At 36.4% G+C, this 21,568-nt stretch overlaps 1 protein-coding gene across 1 annotated transcript; it reads left to right on the forward strand.

The window, feature by feature from the left end:
• Window positions 1–10,432: 10,432 nt before the first annotated feature.
• Window positions 10,433–17,665, forward strand: LOC140245719 (uncharacterized). Its single transcript, XM_072325255.1, has 5 exons — window positions 10,433–10,778; window positions 12,594–12,719; window positions 12,930–13,060; window positions 15,662–15,887; window positions 17,220–17,665. Exons 1-5 carry the CDS (start codon window positions 10,433–10,435, stop codon window positions 17,663–17,665), a joined length of 1,275 nt encoding a protein of 424 aa, XP_072181356.1.
• Window positions 17,666–21,568: the final 3,903 nt, after the last annotated feature.

Raw genomic sequence — 21,568 nt, forward strand, 5'->3', positions numbered from 1 at the left:
ATAGTATGTAATGACGACGACTGAGGTGTTGTCCTTTGAACAATTGTCTTTCAAGACGATGTCATTGTTTATTAATTTGATGACGTCATTACACTGAAAATTATGATTAAAGGCAAGGTATCAAAACCAGCCGATTATAGGTTTTATGTCTCCGGGACGTATTTTTTCCAAGTTGCCAGAAATGGCATAGCGACCTCAGTCGTTACAAGGCCGCTTTTCCGTCTAGCAATGCAATAGATGTTCACACGGCCACGTTAATTGAGTGGGCATTGACTTTCCCCCTGTTATATCTATACATTGGTTTTGTTTTGTTTTTTTGTCTTACCATTTCCGTGGATGACCTGTGGCCGAGTGGTTACAAAAACGGTTTCGCAAGCACGCTCAATATAACTTTAAGGTGCCTATATCACATTCTTTTCTTTGTCGATCACAGATGACTGTCATCTGATGACCACAAGCGTATCACCTAACTCGTCCTCAATGTGACGAGTTTTCATGTCTCGTTTCTTATTCTTCTTTCTTTCTGGCCTATTTTGTGTCGTCAATATCTCAAGAATGACATTACGGAGTAACATGACATTTTCAGTCAACATGTCTCATGACAATATCTAGCCACAATAAGGTTTTCATGACAGTAACGTATCTATGACGTCATCTAGGCGCCATTTTGTGATTTTCGGACCATGTTACATGATCGATCATAACTTCATAACTAAAGGTCCTTTCTGTATCAGTTTTTGTGGACATAAAGTTCAGGTCACGCTCTATCTTTCTTTCTCAGATGCTAATTACCTAGGACGTCATCTAGGACGCGTAAGCGCGCGTCAAACATTTAAAAGGCTCAAAACAACTTTCCAATGGGAAATCTCGAAGTTTCAGACAATTTTAAGCGTTTCAAACAATTTTGCGCGTGCGCGTCCGTCCGCGCATTTTCGCGCGCACAGCGCGTCAGTAACATGAAAATGCACATTTTTTGACTGATCTGGATTCCTGATACTTTGAGTAACAATATCCATTGATTTCTGATCGATTTTGACAAATAACAAAGCAATGCACTGGCGTCAAAGTTGAAATTTCGCGTGCGCATCTATGTGCAAATATAGTGAAAAAACATGTCTTTGTTTATTTCGCCATAGCTCTTTAAAACGTCAGGTGACCCTATGTTTTTATTGCATATTACAAAAGCATATGAATTGAAAATAACGTTTCAAGTATCATTATTTCCATAATTAAAATATGACGTCATCATATCGTCATCTGAAATCAAAAAAGTGGAATTAATTTTTTTAAGGTACTGTTTCTGACATTCATTTGCTCGTATCTCTGTTGTTTAAGCTCAATATTATCCCAAATTCAGATATGTTGTACTTTGAACATTTGCCTTTTAAGTCCATGTCATGCTTTTGATATTTGATGACGTCATCATACCTTAAATTGTGATTAAAGGTAAAGACGCAAAATCGGACAAGTTTACGTGTATTGTCTATGGGAGGTGATTTTTTTTAAAAGCATCAATTGACTTAACAACGTTTAAGCACCTTTATCTCAGCTGATTTTGCTTCATTTCCTCTGAAACTTTAATATGTTGTAGCTGAGACAATAAGCTGCAGTAATCATGCATTTTATTCTTTGAAATCTCCTCATCAGATTGACAATTTTGCAGTTTAAAACTGAAAATGAAAATGGAATGTGGACAAAACGATTCCCCATGTATCTTTCACATACATAAGTTTACGTTCCCCATATTTTCTCGTCGAGACGTATGGCCGAGTGGTTAAAGGCGACGTCTCAGAGACGTGAGATTGCGGGTTCGAACCCCACAAGATCACGAAACATTTTTTTTTTTATTTTACTTTTTTTCTTCAATTTTGTATTACATATTCGTCCATGTAGAAATCACGTTCGTATATAAACGCACCTATACACACACACAGACACACACACACGCCATATCCCTCTTTTTTGTGTGTTGGAGACCACATTGCTTCGACTGCAGCAACATTTTGCAGGTTGACTTTGTCAAACCGATCATAGTATGTAATGACGACGACTGAGGTGTTGTACTTTGAACAATTGTCTTTCAAGACGATGTCATTGTTTTGTAATTTGATGACGTCATTACACTGAAAATTGTGATTAAAGGCAAGGTATCAAAACCAGCCGATTATAGGTTTTATGTCTGCGGGACGTATTTTTCCCAAGTTGCCAGAAATGGCATAGTGACCTCAGTCGTTACAGGGCCGCTTCTCCGTCTAGCAATGCAATAGATGTTCACCAGGCCACGTTAGTTGAGTGGGCATTGACTTTCCCCCTGTTATATCTATACATTGTTTTTTTTTTTTTTTTTGTCTTACCATTTCCGTGGATGACCCGTGGCCGAGTGGTTACAGAAACGGTTTCGCATGCACGCTCAATATAACTTCAAGGTGCCTATATCATGACAAAATCTAGCCACAATAAGGTTTTCATGACAGTAACATATCTATGACGTCATCTAGGCGCCATTTTGTGATTTTCGGACCATGTTACATGATCGATCATAACTTCATAACTAAAGGTCATTTCTGTATCATTTTCTGTGGACATTAAGTTTAGGTCACGCTCTATCTTACATGTTAATGCTAATTACCTAGGACATCATTACGCGCGCGTACGCGCGCATCAAACTTTTAAAAGGCTCAAAACAACTTTCCAATGGGAAATCTCGAAGTTTCAGACAATTTTAAGCGTTCCGCGCGTAGGCGTCCGTCCGCGCATTTTCGCGCGCAGTGCGCGTAAGCAACATGAAAATGCAATTGTTTTGACAGATTTGGATTCCTGATACATTAAGTAACAATATCCAATGATTTCCGATCAATTTTGACTTATAACAAAGGAATGCGCTGGCGTCAAAGTTGAAATTTCGTGTGCGCGTCTATGTGGAAATATAGCGAAAAACATGTCTTTGTTTATTTCGCCATAGCTCTTTAAAACGCAGGGTGACCCTATGTTTTTATTGCATATTACAAAAGCATATGAATTGGAAATAACATTTCAAGCATCAATATTTCCCGAAATACATTATGACGTCATCATATCATCATCTGAAATCAAAAAAGTGGAATTAATTTTTTTGAGGTACTGTTTCTGACATTCATTTGCTCGTATCTCTCTTGTTTAAGCTCAATATTATCCCAAATTCAGATATGTTTTACTTTGAACATTTGCCTTTCAAGTCCATGTCATGGTTTTGAAATTTGATGACATCATCATACCTTAAATTGTGATTAAAGGTAAAGACTCAAAATCGGACAAATTTACGTGTATTGTCTATGGGAGGTGATTTTTTTTTAGACCATGCATTGACTTGACAACGTTTAAGCACCTTTATCTCAGCTGATTTTGCTCCATTTCCTCTGAAACTTATGTATGTTGTAGCTCAGACAATAAGCTGCAGTCATCATGCATTTTATATTTTAAAATCTCCTCATGAGGTCGACAATTTTGTAGTTAAAAACTGAAAATGAGAATGCAATCTGTACGGAACGATTGGCGATCGTTGTTTGCAACTGTATATTGGTCGAATCCACGCGGCCACTTGTGGGAAGTTGAATAGCGCCATCTCCGTCAACAGTCACGACTGTATAATTAAAAATTTAAGTTTCGCAAACGATCTTCAGGACAGCCATTTGGCGTAATCGCTTAGCGCGCTGGGTGTTCATAACGCCATACGGGAAGGCGAGAAGTTCGACTCCCGCAGGACTTTTCCCTTTTTTTCTTTTTTTTTTTCGGCTGTTCAGCTTTACTCGATGTCATTTATCGTATTATTTTATCAAGTATACGTAAGCCGTGAACACGGCTGCTCTATTTCCCTTAATTGTTTTGTATTGGAGTTTGGAGATTGGGTTTGCTTCATTAATTTTGTCACACTTAATGTTGTAAATTGCCCCTTGTTACAGTGTCCCGCTTGCCACCTTTCGTTTGCTCTTTCCTTTTCTCTTCATTGGTTATTGTTATATTGTAACAGGATAGGTAGGAACATGTACGTTTAGATAACTGGCAGGAATGGGAGCTGAATTGATTAATTCTAGTCCAGGTGTATGGCGCCTCGCTCATATCTTTGAAATTCCAGGTTGTTATTGTTTGACCCAATTACGGAATTGTAGACAGGTTTTATGTTTCTATAGAGGTATCTTATGCCACATGAGTGGAAGGCATCACTGTTTAGTAGTAGTAATGAACTTTTTCATGTTGTAAATGATATTAAATTATGAATTTCACATCCAATCTTCGGGACAGCCGTGTGGCTTTATAGTCGCTTAGCCCGCTGCATTGTCATTATGCACTACCTTAGGACGAGATGTTCGAGACCCGCAGGACGCTATTATTTTTTCTCTCTCTCTTTCTTTGTTTTTCTTTTGGCAGTTCTGCTTTATTCCGATGTCATTTATCGTATTATCTTATCAAGTATATAACTACCCCACGAGACACAGTCACTCAAGTTCCATTTTTTTTTTGTCGGAGGCTGGAGGTTGTATTTGCTTTATTTATCATACGTAATGTTGTAAATTGCCCTTGGTATACAGTGCCCCGCTTGCCACCTTTCGTTTCTCTTTCCTTTTCTCTACGTTTGTTCCTGTTACACTGCACAAGACAGGTCGGAAAATAATTTACATAACTCAACTGGAGCAGGAATGGCAACTGAATGAATTAACTCTAGGCCAGGTGTATAACGGCGTCTCGCTCATCTCTTTGAAATTCCAGGTTGTTATTGTTTGACCCAATAACGGAATTGTAGACAGGTTTTATGTTGCTATAGAGGTATCTTGTGCCACATGAGTACAAGGCATCACTGCTCAGTAGTAGTAATGAACTTTTTCATGTCCCTCCATGTCAATTATAGTGTGTTTAAAGGGGTTGTGAGTCTATCTGCCAAAGAAAAGGAAAACCTTATTTTCGCCATGGCTGTTTCTCTATACGTAGCCGTATGTGGTGAGTGTTGTTGGTATCTGAGCAGTGAAGAACAGAGCGTCAGGCTAAAATCCCCCTTAGTTATACGCGCTAAGCGTTCAATGTCATATATCTTTATTTATGTAGTCAATCACTGCTAATGGAGTTACAGAATTATGTTATGACACGTTTCACTGAAAGTTTGTAAAGCAAAGTTTATGGACAAGGCAAGCAATTGTACATAAATAATACCATTGATTTCAGAGGGAAATTATGTTATACCTAAATGTAAGAGTATCACTGCTTTGGAATTGGTGAGACAATATGCTTGGCACGAGGGCTTCCACTTCTAATAGCTGATCCCTTTGAAGATTTGTCGGTCACGGGTGATCGTCATGATTCATCTTTCACGTAGAAGCTTACGTTCCACACTCTTAGTTCGAGAAGACTTACCATCACACTTCAAATTGCGATTAAAGGTAAAGACGCAAAATCGGACAAGTTTACGTGTTATGTCAATGGGAGGTGATTTTTTTTTAAACCATGCATTGCCTTGACAACGTTTAAGCACCTTTATCTCAGCTGATTTTGCTTTATTTCCTCTGAATCTATAGTATGTTGTAGCTGAGACAATAAGCTGCAGAAATCACGCATTTTATTTTTGCAAATCTCATCAGGTTGATAATTTTGCAGTTTAAAACTGAAAATGAGAATGGAATGTCGACCAGACGATTACTGAATCATCTTTGACATACATAACTTTACGTTCCTCATGTTTTCTCGTCGAGACGTATGGCCGAGTGGTTAAAGGCGACGTTTCAGAGACGTGAGGATGCGGGTTCGAACCCCACAAGAGCACGAAACAAAATACTTACTTTTTTTTTTTTTACTTTTTTCTTCAATGGAGTACTACACCTTCACCTATGCAGAAATCACGTTCGCATGTAACCGCACCTATACGCACACACACACAATATCCCTTTGTTTTGTGTTGGAGACCAAAGCGCTTCGACTGGAAATTTCGACTTGAAAATACACATGTAAATGTGAAGGTGACCCTTAAAAGACCTTATCGCCATGTTTGATTTCTGTTTTTTAACAGTATAAAGACCTATTGGTAAATATTCATTTACATATCCTGTCTGATCGACTTACTTGCCCACGCCGACACACGCATGAAATGTTCACATGGTTGCATGACAGAAACAATTTCATCTGAATTATGTGGGACTGTATAAAGAATAGGACTTCACGAATGTGTCTCATGTCCTCTATTTGTCTGTTTATGCTAAAAAAACAACTGCTATAACATCTAATACATTTTGCTTCACTTGTCACACAAAAGGTTATAAATTGCAGTTGTGCAGTATATTTTTGCCAGCTCTCGTCTTCTCTTCCCTTTTCGCTACGTTTGTTTTGTTATACTGAAGGTGGGGATTTATGCATTTATATAAATACTTCAACTTGAGTGGGAAAAAGAACTGAATTGATTTACTCTAAGCCAGGTGTATACCGTCTCGCTCATCTCTGTGATATTTCGTACTGTATTGTTTGACCCAATAACGGAGTTGTAGACAGGCTTTATGTTGCTTTAGAGGTATCTTGCGCCACATGAGTGGAATGCATATGCTGTTTAGTATTAATGAAGAGTTCTTTCATGTCCCTCCGTGCCAATTACAGTGTGTTTAAAGGGGTTGTGTGTCGATCTGCCAAATAAAAGGCAAAACTGTTATTTAAGTAATGGCTGTTTCTCTATACGCAGCCGTAGGTGATGAGTGTTGTTGCCATCTGAGCAGTGAAGAGCAGAGTATCAGGTTATAATCCCCTGAGTTATATGTGCTAAGCGTTCATTTTGATATATCTTTGTTTATCTAGTAGTCACTGCTAATGGAGTTACATAGTTATGTTATGACACGTTTCACTGAAAGTTTGTAAAGCAAAGTTTATGGACTATGCAAGCAATGGTAGGCCTACATGATTAATACCATTGATTTTAGAGCGAAATTATGGAATGCCTAAATGTCATTGTCTCATTGCTTTGTTGAGACAATATGCTTGACACTCCTTCCACTTCTAACTGTTCCCTTTGAAGATGTGTCGGTCACGGGTGATCGTCATGATTCATCTTACGTTCCACACTCTTGGTTCGAAAAGACTTACCATTTAGTTACGTGGTTAGAAGCTATGTCTCTTTCTTTATTTTAGTTGAGGTAATGCCGCTTTCGTCTAGGTACAAATCATATTGTCATGTAAACAAACACACACTCTCTCTATTTGCCTCTGTTTTGTTTTTGGACGTTTCATTGCTTTTTCTGCCGGAAAATTTCACAGGCTTGTAGCTGCAAGGGCTTTCTTTATTTTTCCTTTTTTTCTTAGGCAGTTCAGCTTCACTCCTATGTCATTTGTTTCACTATTTCCTCAAGTATACACATCCCCACGAACACAAACACGCAATTTCCCTTATTTTATATCGGAGGTTAGAGTGTTTCTGTTGCTCGTGGGAATTTTTGTTTATCGCCAAATTACAATTCATTTAGCTAAACATGGATACTCAACCAGCAGAGCCCTTAAAATAAGTCAGCAAGTAGTTACTAGTACAATATAGCACCATATTTCGTCCGGGTATAAATCCCATTCTGTAAAGACACGCACTCGCTGTATTTTCCTTTGTTTTGGATTGGATGATTCATTGCTTAATTGCTGGAAAATTTTACAGGCTTGTAGCTTTAAGAGCTCTCCAAACTGATCATATTAATGACAAGATTCGATATAGCAGTTTTGGTTATGGAAATAAGGGCTAGAGTTCATATTTTTAAAAGACCACTATTAAAGTCAAGACGATCTTTAGAACACTGTATTGACGTGTTTCAATTTGTTCGTGTTTATATTTGTTCGTCATCGTAGAGATACACTGTACTAAGAAAACCTGTTAATCTACTTGGGCCTACTTGCACACGCAGACACACGTACAGGACTTTCCATGTGGTTTGCATTGTTACTAACAATATGATCTGAATAATGAAGGTCCAAAAAAATCGACTTTGCTAAAATATTATTGCAGAAATATAACTTAAAGTCGCTATATTTAATTGTTTCGTTGTCAATCACTGGTGACCGATATCTGATGACCCAAAGCGTATCACCTAACTCGTCTTTAAAGTGACGAGTTTCATGTCTCGTTCCTTTTGAAATGGGAACGATTTTTATGCTTTGTATGCTGCGAGCTAGGGTAGAATAAAGCGAACAGCTTAACATCGCGGATAAGCTGCGTGTCACATTTCCCTCACATTAGCTGGGTGTAGGAAGGAATTGTGCTCGTCTCGAAAGGGTCCATTGCATGAAGTGCGCTCAAATGTTGCCATCATTTTGAGGACTGTGATTACTGTATTCATATTACAAGCTTGTCGGACATTACCATCAAAACCTCTGTGCATTCTTTCTTGTATGAAGTGTCTCCATCTGTGTACCTATGATGGATAACACATCCGTGATCGGTCTCTTGTTAACATTGATTGCTTCCATATTCTGTGATCTCACTGTAGAAGGTAAGTGCGTCTATTTTCAAGAGCCTGACCTCATGAAGTTATCGCTATCAGGTCTCAAACGATATCTCTGAAAATTTTGCGTAACGTAGAATGCTGGTGAACTCATTAATATTATGCAGTTTCACTATGTCTTGCTCATTTTGTTTGACACGCATTCACCTTCTATCTGGAAAATAACTGAGTTTACCAATATTGAGTATGGGTGTTTTTATAGTCAGTGCTGTTTACCTACATTGTATAATAAAATCGGTAAATTAGCAGAGGAGAGAGCGCGGTAAATGTATATAGACGGATTATTCAAATGATTCATCAACTTGATGTGTGTCAGACGAGTCAATGAAACTGAGGTATTTTGCAAGGGAACAATAATATCCGTTGCCAGAATTTAGATTTTATTTTTCGTTTGACGTAAGATTTCGTGAACATTTGAAAACATACAACATATATAGAGAGATAAGAGAAAACAAACAAAATTACCGTTTAGATCAAACAAAATTGTAATAAAAGTAATAACAATAGCAGTAATCATGAATCATTAGCAATATATTAGTTTTGCACGATTTTAATCCTCGTCTGACATACAGAGCGTATCAAAAAAAGTACTCTTACTTTGAAGGCCTGCCATTTCATTATTGTCAACTATGGACAATGCAATTTCATTTGTGAGCAAAAACGAATTTTTCTTCTTTCTATTGATACCTCATTATGTTGACAAGTGTCACGTATGACTGAGCACAAGAATGAACGATGACAATGCACTTTTTTCAAAGTTTGTGTGTCACACAGTCATGAAGAAACAATGAATGTCCAACTGAATAAATTGGATCTGTCAATGAAAGCGGTCATATTAACAGGCCAGGCATGGCTGCAGGTTTGGGTTGGTTTCTTCTAACCTTTCATGTCGTTTCTTCCCAATTTAGAATTAATCGGATCAAATCTATAAAGCTCATATGGGTATACAGTAGAGAACAATACATGTAAATACTACTATATACGAACGAATACAATGAATACTGAACGTTAAATTCGACACAAAGAGTTGTAGATTTATTATTAGAAAAAAAGGGAAGAAATCAACGGAGTTCAGGTCAGTTCTCAACTCAAGGAATGTTCGGCATAGGTTATAAGAATATACTCAGAATCCCTGTACCATAAATCAAATACTGTAATATAGACGTTGTCGCGATAGATGGAAACGAAAGAAGATAGAAAATGGAATTGCATTTGTTAAGTATTTACAAAGCTGCATCCCTCGCATCTATGCCCAAGCATCCTTCGGGTTTATGCTAGGTTTAAGTATGTGCGTGTGTATCACACACAAACACACTGTTATACTTCTAACCACCGGAGCATTGAGAATTTAGGGTTTCTGGAACGACCACTGAATTAAAGGGCTTTCTATAGGTCAGTGGGTAGAGCACCTGGCTGCAATGCGGATGTCCCGGGTTCGAATCCCGATGGAATCCCATTTTCTTTGCCCATTTTCCTACTAATGAATAATATAATATAAATTTGTGTGTGACGGAGGAATGACTAGCAGAACTTGCAGTAATGTTCACTATAGCCTTTTATTCTCTCAAGCTTTCGACTGAGTTACCTGTCTTTTTCAAGGGCTTATTGGGACATAAACAAAAAAGCAGAAAAGCAACCAATTTCCATGCATTTGAACAAAATAAAGGAAAATGAAGGTAAAATCAAGGCAAAATAAAAGGCCAATCAAACGAAATATAGACAGCAACATAACATTCACACCAATTTGCCTACTAGTACATTTGAATAGAATAAGACCAAAAAAAAAATATTATATACACACACATATATATATATATATATATATGAAGGCTTGCTTCCCAAAGGAGCTAAATCCTTCATGTTTCAACGGATTTAGCGCGGTCTTCATAGATAGACATTAGTATAAAGTATGTATCATCTTATGAATTTCTTCTTTCCCTATAGCGATGTCATCAAGACATATAATCGAAGAATGCGTCAATAAAGGACAGTCCAGTCAAAACCGATGTATGTACCGAACTCCCTCCAACGCTACCTCCATTGTACTCACGTGTGTCTTGAGTGGATCAAAACCTGGTATTTCTATGATGTGGACCGATATGTCTGGAGAGAGACTTAAGTCCGTGGCTTCGCGACAGACAACACTATCTGACGACACATACGAGAGGTTCGAGAAAATCAGTGTTTCTGTCATTGAAACTGAACGAACCTTCACGTGCCTAGCTACCGGTGACTCGGTGAATGGAACATCAACCAAAGAAATCACTCTTCTGCCTACAAGTATAATATCAGGTTTGCCAAAAGCTGTCAATTTTGTGGTTCAAAGTAATAACGAGTCTTAATACACCTGGCGTCACTACAATAAAGTATGCGCACCGAAAGTAACAAAACTTCAACAATTTTTTTAGATCTTATTTCCCAGCTAACATTTGGACGTTTTCTGAACGTTCTTGAAACGTTCCAAGTTCGTTATTTGGACGTTTTGTCAAAACTTTCTCAGAACGTCTTTTGTGAAAGGTTTTCGGCGTATTTGAAACGTTTCAAATGGACGTTATAAAAACACTTTTAAACGTAAAAAAAAAAAAAATTAGTAAAAAAACAACTTTCGGACTATTTAAGGACCTGCAAAAAACCTTTTGGACGTTATAGACGTCAGAATAACCTTTTAAGAATATTCAAAACTTCTGTGGACGTTCTGCGAACCTCCAGAAAACCGTTGAAAACCGTCTAGAACGTTCAAAAACGTTTTAAGAACGTCTAAAAAGTCTTATGACCCGTTCCAGAACGTTTAGAGAAGCTTTCCTACCCGTCTAGTACGTTCAGAAAACCTGTAAAGAACGTCTAATGTTTATGTTTTATTGGGTATTTAAGAATATAGTTATGAGAATATACACGTACAATATGGGATTAATGTACCCTAATCCTATATAATCATATCCTAACATGTTCCTAATGTCATACTACCTATACCTATAATACATCCTATTCCCAATGGATGAATCTGTTTCACATTCTTTATATACCCGCAAAATGTTGTAATGTATGAAGACTTGGTTACTGAAATTAAATCACAAATACCTTAATTAGGCCGAATAACATATGAAAATACGTCTTCATAACACAATTTGAAATTGTGAATAACTGAAAAATAACTTAGGTAAGTTTATTTTTTAACACAGAAAGTTTGAACCCACCATAAATCTTTAGATTTCAATGTGTTTTATCTATATCCACTTCATTTCATCTTTTTCAATTCAATTCAAAGGTTTTATTTTTACTTCTTTCAACAGAATGTACAAAAAGTATAAATTCGACATTCATTTGAAGGAATGATACATAGATAGCAAAGAATAACATTTGTCAGAAGTCATTACAAAGTGAGGCATTCATCATGCAAACATATTACATTCTGCGAAAAAAGTTGTTGTACCCAGTCAAATCTTATCTTTTCTTTTTTGAATATTCATAAATAGGAATGAATATTTATGATAAAGAAACCAATGACGAACACGTAGCAGACCTATAATAAAACACGTTTTGTGGACGTTTATAAAGGACGAAGACGTAACAAATATAATAAAAACGTTTTGTAACGTCCATTGACGTTTTTAAAACGTTAAAAAAAAACTGTGCTTTGCGGTTAGTGCTAAGTTTCACCTTTGATGTTATATGTTTGTTTTAAAAACGTTCATCTTATACGAAGACGTACGGAACCTCAAAAAACACGTTTAGGAAAACGTTATGTGTTGGCTGGTTTGGCACCGGGAGGTCTAATCTGAGTAGGTAGTTTTGAGAAATGCAATTGCTTGATCATACAGTCAAGTAAGAGTCTATTTTATTATTAAAAAAAAAACAAGATAAAAAAAAAGAAAACGTTAATTCGCTGACTAAAGACAAGGGCCTCTAACAATGGGATACTAAGTTTGTTCTATACGGTTGCACCCGTTCATATAGTCAACCACGTCTTTGGCACCACGCAAAAAATGAACAAACAAACAAACAAACAAAATTGATTTTGATTTTACAGATAGTTATCGACATGCTTAATGCCTTAACTCATGTCATAATTAAGTGAAGTGTGTTTGCTGTGTCTATATCAAATTTCAGGAAAACGTGATAATGTCGGTCTCATCGTTGGACTTGTCGTTGGTATACCTGCTGCCGTATTCATACTACCTCTCCTGGTTCGAAAGTTTCTGCAGAAACGTGATCAGAACTGCCTACCCCAAAAAGGTGTTGTTGTGTTTCTATATCAATTCATTCATTTGTTTGATTATTTTCTTCATAAAACGCCGGGGTGAAATGGAATGAACTAGGATCTGTGTAACACTCTCCGCCCTTCGAATTGTAGCATTACGATAGCCAGGTGAAGGAAAAATACGATCAACTCGCGCTCTCACAAGAATATGATTTTTAGAACCATTGTTAATTTTTTTTTTCCAGTTCCCGACGCATCATCACCTTCCGCGCAGACAACAATGACTAGTGGAGATGACTGCAGAAAGTGGTACTCCGGGCAATGGGTAGACTTCAAATTGTGTTGCAGACGACTAAGGGACGTGTCCACACCACACGTGAGTATGAGGTGGCACGTGTAATGCAGCATCACTCCTCACTACATGCAGAAAAGCAGTTTATTAGGTGTTGTTAAATTTCATCATGAGCGTTTTCTACCCTTCGATGACACTGAAAGCAATTAAATGGTCGAATGGACAATAATTGTTGATTTTACGAATGGCTTGCTGGCAGTCAGTGATACATCTGGAAGTTTTTGCGTGCTAAGAAAAAAAAAATGTCCAATTTGAATAAAACCATTTCTCCACAACCGGATAAGTTAAGAAATGGGATTCCTGTGCATGGCATAGCTGGAAATGTCATACAATTTATATTTCTTATGGATTTGTAACTTCATGAAATAAAGTCGAAAGAGATTCATTGCCAACTGCAATTCAAATAGCTTTGTTAGAAATGACTGATATCATAACATTTTCTTGAACCTCCTACCCCACTCTTTGACTCCCCTACCCCACCCGAGGGAGCTTTTGTATTTTTGAGATTGATGCCCAAGTTTGTAGAATATTCAGAATATTGTAAAATATTGATGCACAATTTTGTGGAATATTTATAATATTGTAAATCCCCGAGTCCCGAGTCTAAATGTATGGATAGAAACCGAGCGGGGAAATGGTAGATTAAAAGAAGGGAACTTTTGAATTTATGTGAATTGAAGTTACAAATCTGACATTTTTTTGATAAAATACTGTACTTAGAAACTCCAATCTCCCAAGTGTAGTTAGTGCATGGAAAGGGATCTAACGGGGAGGGTGTTGGAGGGGTACCCCTCCCACGCGAGGGAGGTTTTTGCATTTTGAGAATTTAAAATCTGTTGCACTATGGGTGAACTATTTGGACAGATCTTTATCAAAAGAGCAAGAAAACTTTCCTCATTTACGAATCATTTGGGGCAAAAATTACATGTTTCCCCCCTTTGTCCTTCATGATCGACGCCCCTGCATACGAGGGAATTGACGACGGAATGCAAATGAAAACATCTCGTAAACACATTTTTGATGGAATTTGGGAAGCTGTAAATCCCGAAAGTGTACTAAATTTATGGAGGGAAACCAAGCAGGGAAAACAAAAAGTTAATTAAAAGAAGATATCCCCTCTCACCCGACTGAACTTTTGCATTGTTTTTCTCTTTTTTTTTTTAGCTGAAACAACGGACACTTTTGATGAAACATTTTCTTATCTACCAATCCAAAAGAGTACCAAGTTTTACATGGCAAATGGACCGAATAGGGGAGGGTAGGATTTTGCATTTTCAGAATTGAAATTCAGCAATCTGGTGCACAGGTGAGACACTTGGACAGTTTTCTATAAAAAAAAAAAATAATAATCACATCTCTGGAATTATGGGGGATTTATATGAGGACCGACGCCCCTGGTGCAGAGGGTGCACAGTAATGCGAGTTGTACGTTGTGCTGTGATGATATTGATCTGTTATTCAGTGCACTACGCTTTACTGTATGTGTTCATATAAGTGTACGACATAATCACATTGAACTCGTTATTCACAGTAGAGAAGAATAAAAATTGTGACATGAATCTACACTTCATTTCCTTTCATTTCTTTTTTTTTTCCATCTCCAACAGAACTTGCATATACATTTTTTTTTTTCACATAAGATATAAGTAGGCCTACAAAATAAATGTCAACATCGCAAAATATCATAAATGAAATTTATGGATATACAAATGATATGGTGAAACAGAAAAAAGCACAAAGAACACTCTGAAGTGTAGAAAATTCAGGAGATGGGGAGGAATGCTGAAGAATCAATGCTTGTAGGTTGCATTCCCCTGAGCGAAATAAAACAATTATACATATTATATCATTGATCTTTTACTTTGTGGTATGCATGAAACTTAATTTACAGAATGAATTACAAGAACTACGAATAAAGACCTATAAAATAGCCGGACAAATAACACCACTAAGTCTCTGTAACGCAGAAGATATAGGACAAGAAGGAAGAGAGAGAGAGAGACGAAGAAGAAGAACTTATAACATGATTGGAAAATAGGGGAAAATGGCGATGGTGAAGACAAGAGGCGAAAGGCAAATGAAAATCATTAGAATGACCAGTTGGGTATCTGTGGAAGGAGTTGTTTTATACAAACATGCAAATGAAAGTGGAAGGTAATAACTTGTTACTAAATATATACATGAATCGACCAAGATGGTTATGATAATGATAAAGATCAGTTACTTTTAAATTCTTATTAAAAAAAAAACAGTCGGTATGAGATTTCCAAGATACATTGCAAATTATACGAAGTTTTTTTTTTTCTTTAAACGTAGCAGGCTATCATGATACATTATCGAATGAGTGTTTCCCCAAGCTATGATACCGTAATTAAGACAAGACAGAATCAAAGTTGAATATAACATAAGGAGGGCAACTACACTGTATTATCAATATGTGTCCTCCACAAAAGTTTATTGTTAATTGTCAATCCTAAGAAATCCGTTGATGAGAATACTTCTATAATGTCTAATCTCATGTGGGGTTTTTTTGTGGTCTGTGGTTCAGTAACAACTTTATTTCAACAGTATCTGAGAAAACATTGTTGAATCTATAAAAACATAGCTGTTTCTTCTCTCTTTCAGCCAAGAATACCTTTCTGCTTGTACGCTCCTTACCGGTTCGCACTCGCCGCCTACTTCTTCGCGATTTTGATAGCTTACGCTGTTTTCGCGGAAAAGACACTGGGTCCGAAGTTTGTCGTTTACCTCGAATTCTGGACTCTTCTCACCGCAACATGTTATGTTTGTTTTGCCTTCTTTAATGTCGTGATGGACTGCATGAAGGGCAGGATGATTGCTGGACCTGAAGGTACAATTTTTTAAGTTTGGAGTAGGAAATGGCTTGGGAAGAAGGAAGCTAACACAAATCCCAAAAAAAAAAGAGTCTGAAAAGAATATTTAACAGATATATTCCCCTGTCGATGCTTACTTTTTCGCAAGGGTTATTCATGGCAGGGTAAAAACTATCTTGAAACTTTTATACAGTCATGACAGTTACCCCTCTACAAAGTTTTACCTCAAGACGATATTTGTAACATGGATGACGTAATTAATTTTAAAGAGTTTTTGAAACTTTGTTGTGCTATATCATGATTATAATAATTCACAGTAATTCAAAAGCGCTTATCACATAAAAACGTCTCTAAGCGCCAATGATGCTAAAGAGGATAAACACACACACTTACACATAATATATACACTCAAAAATACAGAATTATGATGTCAATAAACAAACACAATGTATGACCTGTTTCTGTTATGGCTCATTATGACACTACTGTCTTTGGAAAGAATTGTGATTAATTTCACTCAGATTTTAACCCCTTCTGAAGAAGTCAACATGCTACTCAAGGATTCAAATATTTTCTTGCTGCATTTTTCTCCAAATTTTCATTTCATACAAAGCAGAGACAGTATAAAAAGTTGATAGGACCATGCTGCGCAAATTTTTACACTGGAAACAGGCTTAAACAATGCCTATACGATGTAAGCACTTATTTTCAAAAACATGTTTTATGTATGTATCTTCAAAGAGTGCGACTCAAGATTACGTCGAGATTTTATAGGCTGTAGTCACAAATGGTAACAAATGAGTAAAGCAGAAACAGGATTAAAATTTCAGGATTAGGTGAGAAGTTTCGTCCAATACGCAGTATACAGCGTGAAATCATCAAATTCATCCTTTCTTTTTACAGCGCTCTTTATCTTCCAGCAAATAAATTTGTTGAAAATAGGAAGGAGAATTTCACAGAATTCCATTTTTCCATGATTAGTTTACATTCTTTTAACTTATCATTGACATAAATTTATGTGAAGGGTAATATTATTCCCCCTGCTTTCTGCAATAGGTAAAGTCAAATGTTCTTTCATTATGATAGAAAAGTGATGTGTTGAATTTTCTTTCTTTCTTTTTACATGTTCCTTATTGTGTTTAAACAATGATGTCATGAACTACAATAATTAGTCTTCACTCTCCAGCACAGCGTTGACGACACCAAAATTTCATTAACTCGTATGTTTTAAAACGATCATCAGATTTTTCTTGTAATGTCGCTGATGTGTTCAACTATGTTTGTTTTCACTCCGTCCACGTTTATATTTTGATTTAGGTTTACTTTAACAACGTTCGTTGTACTTTCAGACAAATTTCCGTACCAGATACAATGGTTTCTCTTCAACATCACCGCAGCCCCTTGCTTCATCGTAACTGTTTTCGACTTGTGGTTGTTGTTTTATGCGCCATTGGTCTGGGTACCGAAATTGTTCATCGTCAGCATCTATCACCTTCCCGCTGCCATCTGCCTGATCGAAATCTTCGTCACGCTGATAGTTGTCCGCTTCGTGCACGTGATATACCCATTAATGTACCTGTTTATGTACTTCATCTTCGCTGTCATCTACTGGATGGCTGGGGGAACGGACCCGTTTGGAAACCCCTTCATTTATTCATTTCTCGACTTCCAAAACTCCCTCGGCATTGCAGCCGCAACTGTGGTAGCAGTGGCCTTTGGAACGCTGTTTTTTCAGGCCATTTTCAAGGGATTGTACGCCATCCGTGTAAAATGTATGGATAAGAGAAGAACATAAGCCGTTCCTCCTACAACGGAGGTGGAAACAGAAGAGCTCGAAAGACTTTCCGTTTAGGCCAGTGTCGTATGCACTGGCGAGGATAAAGAAGGGCTCTGCTCTAGCTGCGAGTAGTTGACAAATAAAAGAAAAAAAATATATAAATATAAATATATATATATATATATATATATATATATATATATATATATCAGTTTTCTTGCCCTTGTCAATGAGCAGTGGCTGGCAGTAGCTCAGCATCATGTGCTGTGGCCCCTGCTTCCTCTCGATAGTCCGCTTCTCCTCCCCTCCTGCCTTTTCTTCTTTGCCCTACGTCCTCCCTCCTCCATCTGACCTGTTCCTTCCCTTTGTCTCATTGTTTGTCTTGTCAACGTTCTTGTTTACTGTGAGCGTCTTGTACCTATGTGTGTTGCGTCTTTGTGTGTGTGTGTGTGTGTGTGTGTGTGTGTCTGTGTGTGTTTCTAAACTTCTTTTACATTTATTGTATTGTAAGTTCAATGTAAAGCGGCCCACATTCCTACAGTCTTGTCTTTAACGTGGGTCCCTCTTTTCCATTAACGCAGTTATTTTGAACAGTAAGTTTCAGAGTATATGCATTTTTCAAAGTAATACATTGTTTAATTTTCTCTTTGAATTTGTGCGACAACAAACATGTGTTTCATTAAATAACATTTCATTTCTTCTTCGTTTCTGTGTTCATTCCTACATGGACGTAAAATTCGTAATTTGCAACAAATTGCACATTTCGAAAATAAGAAGGAATACGATTTGTGTGTGGTATTATGACTTGTGCTCAAAGTAACCAAGGGGTAAAAATGGCCACAATTGCAGTTTTGACATGTTTCCCGTGTTGAAGTTTACGTTAAGATATTGAATCCTACACCCAATATGCTTTCATTCACGGTTGAAAGAGCACACAATGAAACAAAGACAAAAATATTATTGAAAGTATACAATAATGTGGAATGTGCATCACAAAATCAACAAAAAGTCGCACCACTTGATTTACATGAAACGGATTGAGCAAGTCAATTTTTAGTTTTCCACATTTTCTGAAAGAGCTTATCTTCTCTACCTTTTTCTTGAAGTTGGAATGATGCAATGAATTGGAAAATGGGTTTTCAGTAGTCTTCCCTTCATCCCCATTTTGATGATATAGCGTGATCAGGTATGTCTTTAAACAATCGATTCGTATCAGCAAAATATTTTGTAACAATAGTAAAAAAAAAAAAAAAAAAAAAAACGATTAACTAATAATAAAGGTGACGCATTAGTGTTCTTGGGCCTCAACGCGCATTCCGGAACATTTAAGTAAGTTGGAGATACTGCATCATTGAAAGTAGAAGGTTCAAATTTAAAATTCAGCTCGATTTACATATATGTTGATACTTCCCCTATATCAAGAGCATCACTAGTCCGTGCATCATTTTACTGCACTGTCACAAATTTTTAGATAAAAGTATTTCAGAAATAATTTTCCAAGACAGTCAGTTTCATCTAATCGTAATAGACCTACTTCACTCTTTACGGTTATTCGAAATTCGTCTTGTAATAATGCTACCATGCGGGGTAGTGTTAACACTACACACACTTTCAAGAGAATGCTTACAATGCACTATGTTTTAGGATTTTTCGTTTACTCTTGATGCATTTTATTGAGAACAAAATTCCATTTTCCGACGATACATTGGTTTGGAATACAAGCTTCTTCGATATGTTAAATGCATCAATGACTAGCTCTAGATCTCTTTATCTCTGGTCGGATGAAGTTTAATAAATATTTAGAAACTGTTTGGTTGAAACTAATGTGTATATCTTCATGGATAATTAACACTGCTAAATGCATTTCTGGATTCTTCATGATTCAACTTTTTTTTTTCTACTTTGAATTGGTATCTATATCATGTCGGGAAATAATCTACTTAAATCGCTGAAATTATTCAAATACATATCCAAAAAATTGCCGCGATATATTTTTGCTTAGATATGAAGAGTTTTTTTTTTTTTCGCAAAAACCAACAAGTCAATTTTTTTAAGATTTTGAAGTACGGTCACTGTCATAAAGTACAAAATAATGCCTTTCAAAATGATATATTGGTCTCTACATTCAAAGAACATTTTTTGAAGTTATGGTCAAAAGAAGCAAACACTTTCTTATTACTCTCTTTATTTTTTCGTGACCTTTAATGACCTCTCCATTTGACAAATATGGATTTATCGGTTTTTGCGAACAAACTCTTCATTTGTAGATGCAGACTAAAAAGGATGGTACAGTTTCGGTTGAGATGGGTTTCAGGTTTCCAAATTTTTATTTATTTATTTTTTTTTTGGTGATGATATTTTGAGATAATTAGGAACTTCTTATCAAATATGTGAAAAAGCATAAGCATATATTTTTAAGAGGAATTCAATTCAAATTTTTGCGAGAAAAAACAATGGTTTTGAAATGGTTGAGATATCTATAACAAAGAAATCCTAATAAAAGATGAAACCCATCTTTTTAGGGTCACTTTGTTTTTCTTTGATTTTGGATATCTCATCTATTTCAAACCAATTTCATAAAATGAATTTTGAATTTCTTTATATGGAATTGTTTGCTTTTTAGTATTTCATTAAGTGGTTTCTAAGCATCTCGCAAAAGTTACAAGCTGAATCCTCACCACAACCAAAACTAGACTCTCCCTTTAATGATTGCTCAAACTGTAAGTGAACTTATCGTTTGTTTGTTTTGTTTTTTTCGCTCTACTTTGTTACGTCGTGCATTGCGTTGTAATTTATTTTCAGATCCAATACATTGAGTTTGGTTAATCAAATCAGCTTCAGGCACTATTGTGTCATCCTCCTTTTATCTTTGACTGTTATTTCTGTGCTTACCCTTTTAATGGTGTTTGAAACTTTGAACCTACGATTACGATGCACACTGAATTAAACTAAATTAAGAATGCCACGCAACTGCATGGGAAAAAATAGACTACGGTACTGCGCCTTCTTCTTCTTTTTTATGTTGATTGGTTAATAAAGGTTTTTACAAGTCTTTCTGTCTGAATGTCTGAATGCAGCTTTTCTTGTTTTCCCCTCACACACAAACGCACACACACACACACACACACACACACATATATATATATATATATGAAGAGTTTGTTTGCAAAAACCGATAAGTCCATATTTGCCAAATGGAGATACTTTGCGATTAAAGGTCAAGAAAAATAAAGAGAATAATAAGAAAAATTTTGCTTCTTCTGATCATATCTTCAAAATTATAGCTTTATATGTAGTAACCAATATATCATTTAAAAGGTATTATTTTGTACTTTATGACAGAGATCTTACTTCAAAATCTTCAAAAATGGACTTATCGGTTTTTGCAAACAAACCCTTCATATATATACATCTATAGATTGTAGTAGTTTTATTATGTATATATATATATATATATATATATAAGTATATATAATATAATATCATATTAACATTTACATAAGTATTGCACGCAAGTGAACTCACGTCATCTAAACTGTGTCTGAGATTGCGGTTGCGTTTATATAACTATCGAAACGTTGTCTTGTAATTATAAAGCTTAGTTTAGAATTGCACCTCCACATGCAGAGCGTTTCAAAGCCGCTTTTCTAACCAGAAAAGTTTTAAGCCAGAAATGTCTCCTTAACCCGTTTAGGACGTGTCCCGAGTATACTCGGGCTGACGTTTTCCAGGCTGTGGACTGGTCCCGAGTATACTCGGGCTGAGAGAGTGAAATGATCACGCATTTTTAAACTTAGAATTTCACCAACAATACGATACCTATGTTGAAAATGATTTATATTTTGTGGGACTACATACATCAAAGTTGCCATCTGTGAACATTTTGTGATGATTGGTCATATCTTATGTCTATAAACAAGC

Source organism: Diadema setosum, unplaced genomic scaffold (genome assembly GCF_964275005.1).
Source record: "Diadema setosum unplaced genomic scaffold, eeDiaSeto1 scaffold_24, whole genome shotgun sequence".
NCBI lineage: Eukaryota > Metazoa > Echinodermata > Echinoidea > Diadematoida > Diadematidae > Diadema > Diadema setosum.